Raw genomic sequence first — 20905 nt, 5'->3', positions numbered from 1 at the left:
TAGGATGCCCTACTGGTGAATGAGAAAGTAAAGATACAAGTAACATAAAGATATGAAAGATCAACATGCACACCTAATTCTTCTCTTCTCCATATTCAAGGTAGATGTGGATTAGAACAAAAGCATTATCTTCCTAATGTTTTTACAAGTCATACACAAATTATCGGTAAAGCAAGATGACAACCCCCCTTTTACTACCACCACTACACTATTGCCCCCTAACTACTCTTAGGACAGGACCAGGCATAGGTGAACAGTTCTAAAATTTGTCATAAAAGACAGCTAATTTCTGGGCAAATCAATTTAAATGGCCTCAGCTAAAATGTAAAATAAGCCATCTGGAACACTAGAAGGTTGCAAAAAGCTAATTTTATTATAAGAACTTGCATACTATTAATGCTCAATGAACACTTAATTGAAACCATTCTGCTTCTCTGGTCTTATTAATGACATTGACACTTGGAAATCCCTTTGTAGAGTCTTCTTTTGACGCTACATCAAGCCAGTAGTGAAATAGCTTATTTTCTATGACATGACATAAATCAATGAATTTGTGTCTTTCACATATACAAAGACAGGACCTACCCATCATTTGGTGTGATAAAGCCGTGCTAGGGAGGCACATTTTAGATGGGGTTCATTGTACTTTAAAATATATAAAAGTACATCAGTCCTTCTTAACACAAGGGAAAACTGATGCACTGAGTTTCAACTAAGTAGACTGTCTCATAGGTATATAAAGAAGGTAATATTTTGCAGGTCCTTATAGGCCCTTTCACCCTGCCCTGATTAGTGTCAGGTCACTGACGAAGAGTGGCAATGGAATTAATGCACTAATGACTGCCTATACCTTGGCTGTTCATTCAGTTGTTAGAGAAGCATGCCTGCTTTCTTCCATAGAGTTCATTAATACAGATTTACTCCAAAATTGACACCAAATTCCAAACTAGTGATGAAGGAGCCAAAAAAATGAGAGCGTGCAAGGTTGAGGGACAGCTGCCATTTGATTGGATGAATTTGTCATCACAACCATCCTAGAAACCCTGACTTCTTCTCCATCTCTGACACTATTTCAATATCTCAATTTCTGGCCAAGGATATGCAAAAATAACAAGCAGTTGCAATGCAATGGGTCTCTAATTTGCTCCAGTTAGAGCTATTGTTGTGGTAGATTCCTAAATGGATGTTTCTTGCCACATAAATAGAAAATGAAAAGTAAAACATTAGTTGACATATGCGAGCTGATTCAAAGCACCATGGCGGCCATGAGCACGAAGGAGAGACACAAAAGGAAAAAGAAGATTGCTCACTGTCAAGCGTATCGGTAATCGTGCAATTATCCATGTTACAGGGTCAGTCTGCTAGGCGATAACAAAACCTCTCCAAGGAGGGACAAACATAAAGCATTTACCAATGATAACAAAGGATTTTTGAAAGGCAAGCCCAAGAACGAGTGAAAGTGCTGGGCGTGAGGTGGGCGTGGTTAAAAGCCCACAATACTTACAGCAGGTCAAAGCACTTGCTATTGTAGCAGAGGGCCCTTAAAGAAGAAATTGCAGTGACACCCATTTATTTTCAATCTGTGGCTGCAATGGCAGGCCTGTCCTGTAAGGTGGATTGTCAATATCCCATCAATAGCAGCTCCTGTCATTGCCATTGATAGTCCCAAAGTATGGAGGTACCTCAATCAGTTTGTTGGTGAATCAACCACCTGACCTACAGTAGCTGATCTGCAAATTACCTCTGTGAAAGAAAGTAACAAAAAGTGTAACCGTTTACCATGCTGGGACCACACCTGGCATGTAGGCGTAACTATGTGGGCATTGGCAATGTACCCACTATATATACCAGCCAATTTCATTGTCCTCATCTGGAGGCAACAGAAAGTTTATCATCAAGCATTGGTTTCCAGGCTGAGCTCTTTTCCCCCCGAAAGTGCTTACCTAAGTGCCATATTTTATGAGTGGCACAGCCAGTCCAGTGGTTAAAATTGCAACCATGGTAGTGGATAATCCACAATATTGTAGACAGGTCTCTGCCACCTCACCAGAGAAAGGACCTCTTCTTCAGTGATAGATGGAATTCTGTCATTACACTTCTACAGGCTATGCACTTATTAACCTGCAAAGTCAGCCCCTTCTTGTATAGTCGAGATCCCTTTTTCATATGGATTTCATTCTAGATAGCTCTCTGCTCAAAATTAGGAGCCGGTGGCTCAGTAAATTAATGCATCCACTCCAGTGTTTTGTGCTGGACCTAATGGTGACAGACTCATTGTTCCTGACAAAGATCCTCAGTGATACAGATATTTATTGAAATAGATGCAGTTTTTAACTCTTGCCTACAGATAGTGGTTTATTAACAAATCGACCTACTACTTCCATTGATGTTAGGACCTTTCTCTGTAGTGCAAAGGGACTATTTTCTCTCCAATGCCCATGTGACCCTGACCCCTCCGTTTCACCAACCCACTCTCTTGATTAATAATTTTCTCTCTAGACCCGTTCTCTATGCTGTGCCTTCCACACTGTATTGTAATTCATCTATCTTTGAAACGATTTAAAATGATTCCAAGGTCACTGCCTGTACAAAAACATGTCCTTGCATGTGGGGTCGCCATCTTGGGATGATTTTTGATATGCCAAAAGCCCGAGTGTAGATTTACTGCTTTCTTGAGTTCGCTAACTCCTCAAGGACTCCAATTGCTGAGCTCTGCCTGGTTCAGAATTCTATGAGGATTCTTTGAGGAATCAAGTTATTTCCTTTTAGGTAATATGTCCATATGATAAGAAGCAATCTATGGTGGTAGAAAGTATTCCTCCTAGAAGATGTATATTATTTGTTTCTTTTTTCTTCACTTACAAAATATTCTTCCCCATGGAGATGTCCATTCATCTACGTTTTCACTCAATTTGGGGGTGCACACATTCAACACAAATTATCTATTTGTGTGATTTAGAGCACACAGAACCATCTAATCCTCAAAACATACATTTTTATAGATGACAACTTGCTGCTGCCTCTTGGTACAATATACTTCCATTGAATAAATTCATAGGAATAATGACAGAATTTGCTAGACCCCTAAATCTTCAGGTTCACAGCATCCGAACAAACTAGTCGGCAAAACGACATTTATTGCAGTGTAAATATTCACAATTACGACAGCTCACAATGAATAAATACATTAAATAGAGCATTTACATCCCCCAGCAATAGCACGGCACAAAAACCATGTAGGTTGGAAAGTGATACATCCCCCATAAAACGGTTGTACTTACCATTTAATCTTCCTACAGATATCAAGTTATACAAGTAAATCAGATGTTCCCACACTTTCATGCACTCATTACAGGCCTACAGTCATAATTAATCACTAGCTGCTCATCAACAGCCCAGAAAACCCCTCACCCACTCTGATGCCAACATGAACATTTTAAACATGTTCATGTATACTCTTAATTTCACACAAAAGATAGAGCTCCACAGCCATCTCGATTTCAAAGTGATGGACCCCTAATGACACAACACATAGGCTTACCCACAACTCAACAATAGAACACATTGCCAACTCACCCCACCCTTTTGCGCAACATAGTACCAAAGCTATTTGGCAAACAATGGTTGCCCAGTAGTACATCCAGACACAACTGCCCAAGCAAAAGACAACTGTTGACCACTGTGAAATGGAAATTAATTGTAATATTCAATAGCTCACTCCCTTGGAATAATCATCACTAATTAAATCACTAAACATAGTCAACGTTGCACCCACTAGACACATTGACGCTTAATCACAATTTCTATCAACAATGTTAGGAGACATTGAAAACCCTATATAATTAGGAGTGTTTACCATTGTTGAGGAACACTAAATTAATTTAGCTGATCCACAAAGTATATCTGTAGACTTTAAAATTTTGTGATTGATGTTACCCCCGCCTGAATCTTCAAATAAATCCCTAATCAGTGGAATTATTTTACAAAACAAGAAAAACGTAATTTTAAGAAGCAAGCTAAACAGCAAACATCAAAAGAAACTTGTCTGCAAAAGTAGTCAATACAACACCAGAATCCAGCAAATCTCCAGGCATGGGCTTCAAAAGAGCAAGTAAGAATCCAGCACCCCTGTGCTCCCCACCAAAAAAAACAGCTAACATTATTGAGGCATTATATTACGTATGGTCACTCCAAAATGTGTGCACAGACTTGTAATATCAGAACGAAACAGAAATTTGAGACAAAAGTAATCCTCATGACTTGAAATCCCCAAGTTCAGTGCTTAATTTGTAAATCAAAAGGTGCCGGTGCCCAAAGTTCTACTGTGAAACACACGGCCGCTGCATTTAAATGTGCAAGCACAGAATACTGAGGCAGCATAACCCTAAAACCATCTCAGGCCTCTTTAACCCATTTACAGCCACTCCCTGCCACTTCAGCTTTTTGCTTTCTCCCTTTCTGACGCTTCTTCATTTTCCTTTTTCTCTGCCTTTTCCATTTGTGTCTTTTGCTCCCAGTAAATGCTTGATGCAGAAAACTAAGTGGCGACTCTCAAAAATAAGTGCTGGTGCCCCACACCGGACACCACTGGCTCAAATTAAGCACTGCCCAAGTTCAAGAAAAGAGCTGACACAACACACCCTGGCAATGCACAGTTGTGTTGTTGTCTTTAATCTTATATACAACTGTCCACCTCTTTTCCAACATTAAAACCAGCTTACAGACTCACTTTCTAGCCACTGGTTACTTGCAGAACTCTGTAACTATGCCTGTTTGACTCTAGTTTTATAATGAAATATTGGACGTCCAACAGTGATGTTAACTGCGATACTAGGAACCTATGTCAACAATTATTGATATTTTTCCTGCATTATGTATTCTTGTTCCTATCGGCATCAGTACATTATTTCCCTGATTTTTCTCATTTTGGCATTCTAAGAGAATATCAAGGGAGCACTGAGCAAAATCAACTAAATAAAGATAAATATGAAATGAAAAAAAAACATAAATGCATCCTCAGAAGCTTGCAGAGCAATTGTCCTTAAATTAAACTTTCCCATATTTTTTGCAATTCAAAAAGGACAGCCAAACCCATGATTTGAAGGAAAATATCAGTCATACTCAGTCCCTATCCATTAGCCTTTCATAAAATAATCCTAGTGCCTCCCTTACTGCCGTTACACACCGCTCACTTTCTACTTTCTTCACCACATCCCCTCTCCCAAGGAACATCATTTACAGCTAGCTTGATTTATATTATACATATACGCAATAAATAAAATACTATTTGATGAAACGGGGCTAGAAGAAGAGAGACCAGCCCCAAATGCAGGGTGTGTATATGTACCAATCTTTGTGTATAGCACTGGCGTGGCTGAGACCTGTGGTGGTGAACCCTTTCTCAAATGCAACTGTAGCAACATTACCAATCTTGATATGCACACAAATAAAAATACTGTAATTATTCACCTAAGATAGTCTGAGAAGGGCAAATGTACGCAGAATGACAAATTAACATAGCTATTCACCAGATGAGCAACTTTGGCTGAATACATTATTATTTATGGCGTTTACCACAGAATTAACTTGTATCATTATTATTTATGGCGTTTACCACAGAATTAACTTGTATTTATTTTGCTACAGCCAGGTTTTAACAGCCTTCTTGTAGCATAGTAGCGCTGTTAATGTATATGAGGCTGAATATGTTGTGGATGAGTGGCATATCTTCAGAAGGATAGCTGTGTAAAATTGCTATCTAATTCAGCTTGAACACTTGATTGTGAGTTAGGAATGTAAACACAACGTAGACTTTTAAAGCTCTGCAGGAAAGACAACTATTCAGCTGGCAGAAGGAATAATCTACTGATATTGCAAATTGAGTTAGCTAAAATTCTTCGGCCCCCATGAAGGTGCTATTTTTCGCACCTGATAAATAACGATACTGCAAGGTTTGTTATTTATTGGATGCAGTAAATAACACCTATCATACGTTTTTGGGGAATAATGTAGATTTTGGTGATAACTACACCAACATACGCATGGTACGGTAAATACCATGGGGCATATTTATACTCTGTTTGCGCCGAATGTGCGTCAAAAATTGTGACGCACATTCAGCGCAAACCTTGCCTCATATTTAAACTATGACGCCTGACCCTGCGGCCGTCAAAAACCCTCCGTGTGCATCATTTTTTGGATGCGGGAAACCGCCTTTCGTTAATCACATGCAAGGTAGGCGTTCCCGTCCAAAAAATGACTTAAACACCTGTGCGCCATGTTTATACTTCTGGGACATTTTGACGCACAGGAGGGGGAGGGCCTTAAAAAACGGCGCACAGCCTGATGTGTGACTTTTTTTAACACCTGGGTGAGGGCAGGCGTTAAGGGACCTGTGAGCTCACTCCCATGGTCTCAGACCATGGAAGCAGTCCAGAGGTGCCCTTCCCTGCCCCCAGGGACACCCCCTGCCACCCTCGCCCACCCCAGGAGGACACCCATGGATGGGGGGTAAGTACAGGTAAATTGAGGTAAGTATTATTTTTTTATTTTTTGAAGTGGCATGGGGGGCCTAATTTGGGCCCCCCTACATGCCACTGTGCCCAGTGGCCATGCCCAGGGGACGGCATGGCCATTGGGCAAGGGGGCAAGACTCCTGTCTTTGCTAAGACAGGAGTCATTTCAATGGGGGTTGTGTGTAAAAAAAAAGCGCTAGTCCGGTTTGAGCCAAGATTTTTTACTCAAACCTGACTTGCACCATTTTTTGATGCACAACCCCCATTTTCCCATACGCCCACTTTATATGGAAAAAAGTGACGTGTAGGAGGTGCAAGGGGCTTGTAAATAAGCCCCTTACTTCTCAAAGTGTATGCCACAAAGGATTCTTCTGACATCGCATGGAAGCTGTGGAAGCTCTCAAATGATTTAGGTGTTTCCGTTGTTGACTTGTAGTGTGACATTCATTTCTAATATTGATTTGCAGATCCCCAAGACTGAGGTCATCATGCAACCATTCAATTTATATTGATATCACCGACGTTTGAAGAAAGGGTTTTGGCTTACCTGACTTCTGTGTGCTGTAGCCCCGTCAATTTCCCTCGGAAGACAGAGTACAGAAAATAATTTATGCTAACATTGCTGAGGTCTGAAATATGTTAATTTATAACAATAAAATAATTTCCCCACATTTTAGATGTATTTTTAATTTTTTTGCATTAGGAACCAGTAATTAAAGTGTCATACTTCAAAGAGACTTACACTTATCTTGTACATTACGGTCGGCAACAATTTTTGCTATACTGGAAATATTTTACCTTAAATTATTTGACAGAAGAACAATTGTTAGCTACATTCACATGCTATTACTTCTTTGTAAATGTTCCCCCTTCATTTGCTTTCATCACTACTTTAAAAGAAAGATTTGAGTAGAAAATAATGATTGCACTTGCATTCAAGTAGTGAAATTGGCACGTTAGGGGCAGAGGTGATGTTTTTAGCAAACTGTGTGTTTACATTGATGGATTTAATGTATTGCTCTAGTCTAGTTGAAATTAGGACTGTGTTCTGCTGTGATCTGTCATATATTATCACAAAATACGATGGGAATCAGAATTCTTCCACCATTGTTGCTTCACTTCATGTTTTCAAGGCTGTTTATAATAAAAGATGAAGTTATGTATACCAGGTCCTATACTATGCAAAGGTCCTAGCACTAGGTATAGCCAGGAGGATGGCATAGCAGGGGTGCTCGGTTACTGTTCAGGGAAATCGACATATAGAGGCCAAGAAGACATTTTTTGTGTGATATTTGAAATACACCTTAAATACTGTTTTCCATTTGGAAAAGGAAGGCTATTTTGTCAACATCATCATAAAACTTTATTCGTTTTGACAAGCAAATCATAAAAGCACAGAAATACAAATTCATTCCATCAAAAGTGCCGATAACAAAAGTGCATAAAATGATATAAATACACAAATTCATTAGATGGTGGCTGAGTGAAATAGAAGCAGTAAAAAACACAGACAAATGAGTTAGAAAGATAAAAATAGCGGCCCAAGTTAAATCTTTTCCAGCTTACATTACACCCCTGTTCTATCATAGGTACAAAAGAGTAACAACCCCGCCCAGCAGGGTGAATAGAGTGCAGAAAAGAGAACTACAATTTGATGGTCTCATTTACCCATATTGTTTTTGTATTTTAAGCGCGCATCTTATACAATTTAAAACAGCCACACAAAGATCTGAAGAGTCAGGGAATGTAAATAACTAAAGCCTTCTCTATAAGAGCAGGAGCAGCCAGGCCTCAGTATTGGAAGGATACATTTAGATCTCAAATTTGTATGCAATGCACAAAATAAGACAAAATGCAGAGTGGATTGTTTTGCAAGATTATCACATGGAGAGGGAGGAAGGTTATCACAATAACCGCCTTAGTTGGGAAAAATTACCAAAAATGCATTGTGTCCAAACGAAATCTCGTTAGATAAAATCTGTTTTGCAACTCCACGAAAAAGTTAAATAAGGTCGTATCTCGTTTATAAAAAAACCTGGCATTGCCCGTGGTTATTTGTCACTTTGAATCAATTGACATATGGCAGCTAAGAATACATGCATATTTTGTTCGAGTAGGCGTGGTGTTACATCATACATTGCACATAGAATCAGTGTCCACAAATGAAACTGTATTCTATATCAGCTGGAAGCCCGAGTCAAAATGCTCAGTCAAGGTGATTTCAGTGAAGGGTTTAACCATCAAATTTAGAGTTCAGAGAGATAATGTGATTTCAAGAGAAAGCGCAGACTACACAGAGGAGTAGGCAAACAAGCTTGTTTTTCCCTTCTCTCAACCTCAGCCCCTAGCCGTAATGCACCGACCCACCAGCAAGCTATCCTTCTTTAATCTGAGGCCATCAGTTCTTGCAAGAAGGGGGTGATTCTAGAAAGGGAAATAGCCCATAGGATAAAATCGTAGAGAACAGTGACCAACTGCTGTTGATCGCTGTTGAGTTTAGAAAGGTACAAAAAGAAAGAAACAGCTTTTCGAATGAGAAACTACAGATTGCTCACTTTGTGAATCTACCTAGTTGTTATACCGGTTTCGGAATCTCTTGCAATTTCTCCTGCACGTAGCTAGGTGGCAAGATCAACTTCCATTGCAATTTTATCCGCACTCTGGACACGACCACATGGAGCTGCATAAAGACACCACCCCTGTGCACTGATACTTTCTTTTTCATGTCGAAAACTGCATATCTGGAGCACCATTTCAGTAGTTTTGATTTTTTTGCCAAATTCTCATATTCTTAACTTCAGTAGTTTGCAGAATTGTCACCCTTCTTCAACAAGTTTGAAACAATGCACTGTGTGCTGAATGCAGATGTTAGTGACAGACCCTCATGACATCTGTTTAAGGTGCCTTGGGACCAAGCATGATTCCAGGTTGTGCAATAAGTGTGAGAGGCTCAAGCTCACGGAATATAAGAAGCAAAATGGAGAAGCCATTTATTGGATCTAGGTTCAGATTTATCAATATTTGACTCAAGGCAATGCAGCAAGACAACTGGCTGCACTGAGACAAATGCAAAGGGCAGTAATGTGCCATGTTTACAAACATGGGGCATTACTGCTGTCTCTGTGCTGGCACACCGTGTGCAGGCACCCCCAATGCAGGCATTTTTGTGCCATGGTACAACGGTGCCTGCATTGCAGGCAGGATTGTTTTTTGTTGTAGCTAAAGACACCTTGCACAAAAAACAATCCTTAGAGACAGTTTTTACTTTCTAAGTGTGCTGCACAATTCAGCATGCTTAGAAAGAGGAACAAACAAAGAGAAATAAAGATATTTCTCCTTGTTGCGCCTCTATCGGGAAGGCATACAATTTGGACACATCCCAGGTTTACTTGTCTTGGTATATCTGTGAATGCACCAAAATACATGGGTGGGTGCATGGAAACATGCACCCTCCATCCATGTACCACCTTCCTGGTGCAGCGTAATGCAAGGCAACAACTTGTGCTGCTTTGCGTTACTCCAGATTTACAAAGCCATCAGGGCCATGCAAGGTGTCTTTGCCTGGCTTAGTAAATCTGACTTAAAGATTGAATTGACCTTGTGTCACCTTGTGTGGCACAATAGCAACACAATCTGAGTCTCTTTGGCAAGGAAGATAGGGGGACCTTTAAAGAAATTAAAAGACAGCAGAGCTAGGGCCCCGTCACTGAGGTTACTGGCTCTTGTTTGCCATTATCATCAGCAACATAGGAAGTTCAGAGAATGATCCTGGGGTCTTGTCTATCACTGGCAACAAACTTCTCAGCCTGCACCAAAACTCGCTCAGTATTTTCACAATGATGTAAAAGGATGAAGCGAACAATGGCAGAAGCACTTAGGCCCATATTTATACTTTTTTAGCACCGCATTTGCGTCATTTTTTGATGCTAAAGCGGCGTAAACTTACAAAACACAATTGTATTTTGTAATTTTGCACCTGTTTTGCGTCACAAAAAGTTCAAATGCGGCGCTAAAAAAGTATAAATATGGGCCTTATTGTCCTCTTTGCCTGGCGCTACTGCTAAATCTTTAATGTTTGCCCTCCAATTTCATATTGAGATGAGTAGGCAGCAGAACCCAACGTTTCCTGCCATACTGGTGTTTCTTTCCAGTGGACCAGTGGGTCCTTTAAGTATCCAAGTTTATGCACCTTCCCACAAACCCCCCAATTTGCCCTCAGGTGTTGGCAGATCATGCCATGGTTCTGTCAAAGAAAGTGATGGATGCTGCTCACCAAAGTAAACTTTGTCATTCTCAAGAAGGACGTCGGACTAAGACCGGTTGTACAGATCAGACTCTAAACGCCTTCCACAAAAAGCAGAATTCTAAATGAAGACACTTGCTTGGATTCTGAAGGCCTTGGATCAAAAGGACCTGATGTTGTCCCTAGACCTATAGGTTTCTTAGTTTCATCAGTCATCAGTCCCACAGAAAGTATCTCTGTTTTGTAGTGTGGCCATACAACTTCCAATTTACTGTAGTACTTTAAAGAATAGCCTTCTATTGGCCTCTTAGCTTTATTTTGGTGATAGCAGCACATTTTTCAAGGTTGAGAATACATGTATTTTGGTAATTTGAAGAGTGATAGCCAAAGGATGGGTCACTGAAGCTTTTCTCAAAACACCTACAGAAAATGATTTCACTGCTGTCCATTCTGCGGTTCCCTATCAATGGCACATATCCGCTCTCCATCCCAGTGTAAAGGATTCTCTTTATCCGGGCCATAATAGGCGCAGTTGTACTGAAGGTGTACCTGCACCAGCAGAATGTCTGGAATATTCAAACTATGATCTGATGTTTTAGGTTAAATTATATGTTCTGGTCTTGATGGCTCTGAGGATGTTTGAGCTCATGCCGTCATGCAGCCTGCTAGTGCCTCATGCCCCTTGGCAAATGTGAGCTGTCTGATTGATCAGTGGCTGCTGTTGGCCTGCGTCTGAGGATGTTTTTCAAACAGAATCTCTGTTCTCTGAGGAGGTGGCTGAGGACTTTCAGTGGTGGATGACAGATGCCAATTTGCAGCAAGCCATTTTCCTACCCCCCCCCGCCCAAAGCTCGCAGTACTGACCGATTCATCATCTTTGTACTGGGAAAATCACCTGCACGAGAAGTAGATAAGAGCTCTCTGGTCTCAGAACGAACAGTGCTACCACACAAATCTTCTGATGTGCCCTGGAGGCCTTCTGCCTTCCATTAGGGGCAGGCAGTGAAGATGCTGGTAGACTCCATGTTTGCCATGTGATAATGCCACATGAAGGGTCAAGTGGGGTCTTGTGCCCCATAGTTGGAGGAGACTCTGAAACTTTGGTGATAGCTGGTGGTCACTGACCTAGAAGAATCTCCTAATATCAGCAGACAATGTCAGAAGGCTTAATCTTCCAGCCTCTCAAACTCTGAGAGGCAACTGCACACTGGGTTAGCATGTAGTATCTTCTAACTGTGAGGTGCATCATCAGTAGACCTATTCGCTACCTGCAAAATTACTTGTGGTCCATCATTTTACATCCTCAAGTTTCCTCCTCAAGGGTATTTATGAAATGTGTTCTGCTTTAAATGGAATTGTGACCAGCTATACATATATATGGGGATTGAGTGGAAACTACTGAGGGGCTTTGATCTACAACCTGAGGTGGTTGATGTCAGTTTCCTGCTTGTCACTCTTCCACCATATAATTTATTCAGGTGCTGATCCAAGTTTGTCTCCTGGAGTAAACAGAAGCCAGTTGACCCTCCACAAGCTAGATTGTCTGATATACTTTTGCTCGAATTTTATTCGACCCTTTAAGGCTTGACTGTTGACACTGTTAAGGGTTACTTCTTGGTCCTTTTGACCTTCCTTCATCTGCATGATCAGCCCTCATTATTCAAATTACATTTTGTGATGTGTTTTCTGAAAAGCCTTCTATATATGTATTTTCGCATTGCCAGTGAAAGAGCAGTTCTGTTAGCTATGAGCCAAAATCCTGCCCATAGAATATCTACTGATAAAACTGCCATCAGCACTCAGGGATGCCACCTTTATGCATCTTTATGTCATCCTGTTTGGATGCAAGGCAGAGCTGAAATAAAGATTCATGGTGCCACATGTTTGTTGAAAGGAGCTATTGCAAGATTTTTCAGATCCAATCTGGTCCATTGAGATTCACATGGTGAGGAATCTGCAGTTAGAGAAAGTATCCTGCAGAAAGAGCATCACCGAGAGGTAAAAGAGAAACGTTTAATTAACATTGTGCTGGAGAATTCTGCTTCCTTCTGGGAGCACTCATTTACAAGTCAGCCCACTGCTATAACAAATTGTCTTTTCACAATTGTTTTGTGTTGCAGTGGATACGATGTGATTAAAGGCAGCAATTACAGATCGTCAATTCGCTGGTCAACCAGTGCAAGTGCAATGCATCTGGGGGCCTTTTGTACGTGCTATGGGCAGTAAAGTCTAACTAATCTCCTCATCGTCTGTTTATTATAAACTACATACATCTGATCTTGTGACCACAGCTCAGTACTCAATTCATAAAAAAATCTTTGTTTTAGAGACCCCCTCCTCTAAATAAAGACCTTGTAATTAGCATTTCAAAAACAAAAAAACTATACATGGCACTAAAAGGCAAAAATAAAAAATAAAAGAAGGAAAGATTTACTAAAAAAAACTCAAAAATATATATTAACCTCGCATACCTTAAATAACGATCCAACCACACATCATTTATATTAATTAACGTAATGTACTATGTTTCCTTAATGTTTAAGCCTTTTCTGTCATTCAAGAAAAAGAGGAAGCAAATTAACCTGTGACCATAGCATCTCCGGTTCTGGGAAACCAGAAATTCAGTTTTGAGCCATTTCAGCGGTCTTTTCGGGGAAAGACTGATCTGCCATTGGAAGTGCCTTTTTAGTTTTAACAATTGGGTAGGATCTGTGATTAAATAGACATATGAACTTTCCTTCATGCTTTTAAACATGTTTGTAAGTGAGTATTATATAATAGACTTGAACTACCACATTCGTTTTTGGAATAGAATTATCGAAGTCATTTTCAAAATGTTCAAACGCATAACGCAAATAACAGATGTAACATATTTCATTACTCTGTGATTGTATGAAAAGAAGAACATTTGTACAATTAGACACTATGACACATCTTTAAAACATATCTCCCTTTTGGCACTCTAAATGGAAAATGTGGTGGGCAATGATCTACAAAGGCCCCCTGCACAGTTATTTCATTATGTCAAGGGAAGACTTTGAACTGCCACAGTTGGCAGCTTTGCCGCAGTAATATTAGCATGTACAAACTCGCCTAATCAGTAGCTGGGAAATGTTGTTTTTGTGTGAGTAGCAGCCTGAATAAAATATAGGAACTGGAAAATTGGTCCTCTCTCAAAATGTTAAATTCCCATCTTTTCAAATGTTTAATGGCGGTGCACTGAATCAGTGCCGTAAAAAGGCTGCATGCTTTATGTTTCAACTCACCTTTCACAAAGACAGGACCAACAGCACTGTCATGGCACAGATAGAATATATGATTCATACTTACGGTCCACTGATAAGAACAGGCAATTTTAAACCCAGAGTTTTCTCCCAGCAAGTTGATCCTAAATACATCATTTGGGCAAGTAGTGTTTCAAACCGAGAAACTGTTATCTCAACTATTTTCAGAGATCACCTGGGGGAGGGAGCGTTACTGAAACCCACTACTCAGACACAGGTGTATCAGTGCCTCGGATTAACACTGTAAACAGGTTCAAACACCACGATTAAGAGCCCCATTCAAAAAGTACTTCACCTTCTACAATGAGGTTAAGCTAGTGAATACTCTACAACACTTTGTGCCTCATTGAGAACATCTTTGTTACAAACTTGAGAAACTATGGACCCATGTACTTCTACCCTCCACTTTATCTTCTCAAAGGCACAATACAAATTGGTAACACTTCGGCAGCTAGCCCGGGGCTGTTTCACTTTATGGGATCTTCCAAGGATAGCAGCCATCCTGTTCTGGTTGTTAGAGCTCCTAAGTCTCATACCACTTACACTTGGTCCTCTGGGAAAATCTATACCTGACTTAGTGAATATACAATACAGATGATCCACAGCGAGATAATTTTTACCTCTATCTCCACCTTTTCCATAAGAGGGATGCTACCCCTCATGGGGGTTTGCCAGACAATAAGATGAACCAAACAGTCACGCACCCATGCAGGTCCCCTAAACGTATAGATCCTGTACACAACTAAGAGTTGCGTCACCCAGCATTATCTCTGACTTTATGCTGCGATACATTCAGACCATATCACCTCTCAGACATCTGGGCTGAGTCAGATTTTCCAGATACTCAGTGAAATTGTTCTCATGTCAATTTCCTCCGTCTTTTCTAGGATCCTCTGACATACAAGGTCCTTCACTTCTTTTCCGTAGCGTTTGTCCCTGTCTGCTGGGCTTTTCTATACTTTTTGGACCTTAAGCACTATATTTAACAGCTAAAAGTACCCTAAATGAGGAACATGCTTTCTTCGCTGCCTTATTTCTTATAGATGTAAAACATTAACATCCAAAAATCAATAAACCAATATCAAGAAATGAAAGAATATTTGTGAACTGCAAAAATATCAGAACAAAATTAAACTTAGAGCAGACTGCATCAACTCAGTCACTGCCTTAGGGTAGATATTAGGAATTCACAAAGCCTATCCTAAAAGCTAACCAAAGATTTATGAAAGTGGCCTAATTGGCATTGTCCAGTCAACAGAGATAAACAGGTTCGGTGCACAAACGTTCACACTTTTTATTTCTTTTTACAAAATGTCATGATATGGCATGCACATTTTGTGCAATTATGCTTTCAGTGGAAAATATGGTTTGCCGGTGTTTCACTTGTTTTTATAATCCAGTAGAATGTACCTCACTTCATAAGGATGAAAGACTTGCAGAAGACTGCTTCGAGCCAAAGATATCTTTAAATGATACATTTCTCTAGCTTTTAACAAATAAATAGCCCCACCCATTGAAGCCGTCGAACATTCAATAAACATTAAGCATTTCCTCTAGATGCTTACATGGAATGTCTTCCTTTCACTTCTCCTCTTCATATCATAAACAGTAAAAGAAAAACTTTCTAGACCTTTTATGTGTCACCATATCTATCCAATGCTAAAATAATTCCCATTGAAATCATACATACAAATGTAGCACGATTAGGTAATTAGAGACCTGGTGATTCCCATATTTCCATTTTTTACGGTATCTACATAGTTGAACTATTCCACATTTCCCATAAGCTTAGGCATTGGGTGAGAGGAGAGAGGAGGTTGAAATTGTGATGGAAGCATGGAAAAGGACTCTGATTAAAATTGAAAACTAGACCTGTAAGTGACACCTTAATGACACGGATGTAGAGAAGGATATGTGAAGTAGAAAGTCTTGCAAGTTGATTCAAATGAACAGAACTTCCTAAGAATTGATGAAAATGAATAGAAACATGTAGTACCAGGAGGCCTTCAGATTGTAGTTCAGGGATATCACCAGAAGGGCTTGATAAATTCCACCAGTGACAAAAGGTCATGTCGGCTATGTACATAATTAAATGATTACACCAAAAAGCTATATATGATGGAGATGGTAAAAGGCACTGTGAGTTAAAAGGCACTCTCTCTAGATATATATGCTTGATACAGATACTTGATCGACATGAAAAGGATTCCAGATCATACATTCCCAGACTCTCCTTTTGGTTCTTTTACCAATCAATGCAAATAAATGTATGAAAAAAGTGTTAAACGTGGGCCAGCTGGCCATGGCAAATGAAGCTTAAATAATGCCACTGTTAGAGCTGCATGTTGTCATGAGACGAACATTAAAGAGAAAAGGTCTGTCTGCAAATGATGGCCAAAAGAAGGATGTAGCAACAAAATCAACTAATGTTATAGAAGAAAACAGTGGACAAATCTCATGTAAGCCATGATGGAAATAGTTGTCAGTATAAAGCATTGCTAAAGAAATGCAGTATTAGTTATCTATGTGTGCTACTACATTCTAAAATCTTTAAACATAAATTCATGACTCAAGGTTTGCTCATGAAGGCCATGAATAGAAATACTGCTCTAGACAACAGAACAAAATCAACTTGTGTCAAAGCATGTTGAGTATGAATCCAGAGACCTCTGGATGATAACTAATCGGGGTGATTTGTTAGATGAAGTAGAGACAGCCTTGAAGGAAACTAGAGAGGATTTTGAGGTGTGTGCATTAATGCATATGCCTTGCACATTAATGTCATCCCCAGCACCACCACAGCATGGAAGTCAGGAGAATGTTATTTAATGTTGATGACAAAATGTAAGATGGCAATCAAGTGAATAATTATGAAGTTGTTAATGTAACACAGACGCTTCCAGAAGGCCACAGCTCATGTGCACAGGACAGATGATAAAGACCTATTAGGAAATCTGGAAACACCGATAACATTGAAATAGTACATTTATACCATTGTCAAGAACCTGTACCCTCAGGTATGAGTAATAGGAGAATCAACACAAACGATGGTAATTACTAATAATGTATCTGGCAAAGGCCAGGGCCTTCCTCCATCAGGCTCTAATTAGTATTCTGCATTTAGTAGTTTGTGCTTAGGAACTCTTAAAAAATTCTGGCGTGTCTGTATTTTACAGTCCAGGTACATCTAGATTTAAATCTAGTCTGCAGTTTGATTCCAGTCCTCCTACTGCTATAATGCCATATCATGTTAGTTGTAGTTTTCCCTATATGAGACTGTGGATGGATAATGTTCTGTAAGTCAGCCAATATTCCTAAACCTAGTTAAACATATTTAAATCTCCATACATCTTAGTGATTGACTTTACACACCCAGTGATGTTAGAGCCCAATGTTTTCACCACTTCTGTGCTGAAGAGGTCTGTTTTATTGCTGAACGACAGCTTTGCTTTCTTGCAATCCTACATACCTGTGCTTCCTTATGTAGCAGATGCCTAGAGCTCCTGAGCTGTGCTCATAGATGGTCATTGCTGAATCCCCATGGCTGCATTCCAATGCATGTCTTTGCCTGTTCTCAGCTACCGTTGGGCATTGTAGTTTTCTTCCTGTTCAGAGTACCAGCTGTGTACTTTATGTTCCTTTTCACAGTTCTAGTCCAGATACTGTCTTAAAAGTTGGACTTTCAGTGGCAATCTGTTCACAGTGCTTTCTTGATTAGCGATAATTTTGCCACTTTCTTGCCCAAATTGCACACAAATGTCTCCTCCTTGTTTCCATGTAATCATTGTTTTGGGCTCCCAGCTCAGTCTTGATTTATGATCTTACACCCCAGTTGTCGATCCATCTTGACTCTATGTCCTGTGTTTTAGCCACATCTATTTTCTGTGTATGTGCTGTTTAATGTGGCCCTTTGTATGTTTGTCATGTTTGTGAATGGAATTAATTTTTTAGCTACTGGGATTAGTGGAACAATATGACATTCCAGACAACCCTTGCTTTAGTGAGGCTGCTTCTTTTGGTAACAGGTATGCCCTTGTATAAGTAGGTTAGTCACCCTATGCCTGGGTTCTGCGAAGTCGGTCCTGGAGAGTCGGGTCCATGGCAGGTTTTTAGCATATCCACATTTAGAAAAATGTAGATTTCTGAAACATCTTTTTTGTAAATGTGGCTATGCTAAAAATCTGACATGGACCTGGCTCTCCAGGACCGACTTTGCAGACCCCTGCCCTATGCTATAAATAATCATTGTTGTGTCTTTAATGTCACCCTTCAAATGTTTTACCTTCTTAACACACTCACTTTCCGTTTCAGGGTTCCTCACCATATATTTCCTGTGTTGCATTAGTATTCAATGCCCTGATGTACAAACATTTTTAACAGCCTCAAACCCTATGAGCCTCTAAACCAGAGGGCCTGTCACTTTTCCAAAGCGTTTTTATATTTACTCAACAAATCAGAAAATGTTTTTAAATAAGTAAATGGGTTTAGAAATGGATTAGAAATCATTGTTCGGCAGGGGTGGTCTGGGGTGTCCCTTCCAAATTGCTATTCATACCCAGATGTATCAAAGGGTTGCAACTGTAATTCCAGTTGGACACTATTGATCAGTTACCGACTTCCAAGCTGGTGTGGTAACTGATTCCAGAAGGGGAAGGGATCCTTTCCACTGCATACATTTTTAAAAAAACGTTCAGGAAAAATAGGCAGGGGTTCTGTGGACCACTGCCAAATGTCAGTGAAAGTTTTTTTTAAAAGTGTCCTATTTTCATAAGGAAAGTGGATGCGTATAAAACAAGTTTTCGTTATTTAAACACAATCATAGACATAGTGATCTGCTAACCCTTATAAGTCACCATCCCTGTGATTGTGGTCAATAGCAGGGGTCTCAGTGTGATTTGCCTAATGAATATTAATTTGGCAGGTCGTTCTGAGACCCCTGTCATGTAAATTTATTGTGAACCAACCTATATGTACATAGGTACGTTTGCAAAATTATATTCCAGTTGCAAAAGGTTGGTGTGCGATCTGCAACCACGTTTTGCGAATGGAACAAGAGTACACCAGGCACCAGTTTATCTGGCTTAGTTTTTAGACTCCTGCACCCCAATTCCTGTTCCATTTCACGTTCTTTGCTGGCCCCTTCCAGTAGGTTTGTGCTGCCCTGTTCTACATCTTCTCTCACGATCGCAATAGCTTAAAAACGTTAGTCCTGGCCTTGCCTACTATTCCACGTCTACATCGACTTGTCACTGATTTCTGAGAGTTCTTGGTCTGAGGTCATAATAGATAATATTATTTAGTAATTACATTGTCATATCGATTTTTTTAATCAAATAATTAGGATACATTAAATATTCTGTTGTCCCATAGTGAAGACGTAGTTCAGGTTGGGATTTGCCCTTTGTGATCTTGAGCAGAACACTGAAATATCTTTGCCTATTATTATCACACATGATTTCTCATTCCCAAACGGTGCTTGATCAAGAATAAGGGTGCACGATTTCTTAGGCTCCCAAGTAAGAACTATTTATCCGATCTTTTTAGTAAGGAGTATGATGACTAGGTCCTGAGAGTGACTAGGAAGAATTCTGAAACAGCGAGTTTAAACATTTCATGTAAACAAACTGCCCCATCCTGTAATCATGTTCGAAGTTACTGGCTGATGGCACTGAAAGGTGCAAAAGAGCTGATTGATAACTTTTTTTGATGCACCATAGACGCTGCATATCTTATCCAACCCTGTTTTTCTCAGACCTATCTCTTTCTATTTAATTTCTCTATTTCACTGTTACAAGACTTCTCTCTCTCACACACTCGCTTTTTTCTCACTATCCTTCTCTCACTTGCTTTCTCTTCATCTCACCTAAGGCCTTGTTTGGCAAACATCTTTCTGCTGTCACCTCTTCCAGCAGCCCCTGCATTTGCTTGCAAAAAAAGTTGAACACATGCTGCATAGCTGGGACGTCTGCAATCCCTCTTATGACCATGTCATTTTGATGCTCTCTAGGAAAGGGAACAATGCCTAGGCAATGTGACTCACCAACCTACTTCAGTGAAGACACAGAGGCCCATATTTATACATTTTGACGCACAACTGCGCCAACCAGTTGTGCGTCAAAAACGTTACCGCCGGCTAACGCCATTCCAAAGCGCCATGCGGGTGCCTTATTTATTGAATGACGTTAGCCGGTGCAGCGGACTGGTGTGCGTCAAAAAAAATGACTCACACCAGGCTGCGCCGGCGTAGGGGAAATGGAGCTTGGGCGTCAAAAAATGAGGCAAGTCAGGTCTGAGGCAAAATTCAGGCCTTAACCCGATTTGTGCCATTTTTTTTGACGCCCAACCCCCATTGAAATGACTCCTTAGCAAAGACAGGAGTCATGCCCCCTTGCCCAATGCCATGCCCAGGGGACTTATGTCCCCTGGGCATGGTCATTGGGCATAGTGGCATGTAGGGGGGCACAAATCAGGCCCCCCTATGCCACAAAAAAAATACGGAAAAAAAAACTTATCTGAACTTACCTTTTCTTCCCTGGGATGGGTCCCTCCATCCTTGGGTGTCCTCCTGGGGTGGGCAAGGGTGGCAGGGGGTGTCCCTGGGGGCATGGGAGGGCACCTCTGGGCTCCTTCTGAGCCCACAGGTCCCTTAACGCCTGCCCTGACCCAGGCGTTAAAAAACAGCGCCCATCAGGCTGGGCGCCATTTTTTAAGGCATGCCCCCTCTTGTGCGTCAAAATGACGTCACAGTATCAATAAGGCACACAGGCCTCAAAGTCATTTTTTGGAAGGGAACGCCTACCTTGCATATAATTAACGCAAGGCTGGTTCCCCCTTCCAAAAAATGACGCACATGGTGGAACTTT

At 40.4% G+C, this 20905-nt stretch overlaps 1 protein-coding gene across 1 annotated transcript in view; it reads left to right on the top strand.

The window, feature by feature from the left end:
• Positions 1 to 20611, top strand: part of MYO18B (myosin XVIIIB) — a 1377385-nt gene extending 1356774 nt beyond the window's left edge. The window contains exon 41 of the mRNA XM_069214702.1: positions 6983 to 20611. Coding sequence (XP_069070803.1) covers positions 6983 to 6996 — 14 coding nt within the window. The 3' untranslated portion in view covers positions 6997 to 20611. The remainder of the gene's footprint in view (positions 1 to 6982) is intronic.
• The last annotated feature ends 294 nt before the right edge of the window (positions 20612 to 20905 follow it).

Source organism: Pleurodeles waltl, chromosome 11 (assembly GCF_031143425.1).
Source record: "Pleurodeles waltl isolate 20211129_DDA chromosome 11, aPleWal1.hap1.20221129, whole genome shotgun sequence".
Taxonomy (NCBI): domain Eukaryota; kingdom Metazoa; phylum Chordata; class Amphibia; order Caudata; family Salamandridae; genus Pleurodeles; species Pleurodeles waltl.
The sequence above is the reverse complement of the archived record's forward strand: the minus strand, read 5'-3'. Positions and strand labels throughout refer to the sequence as shown.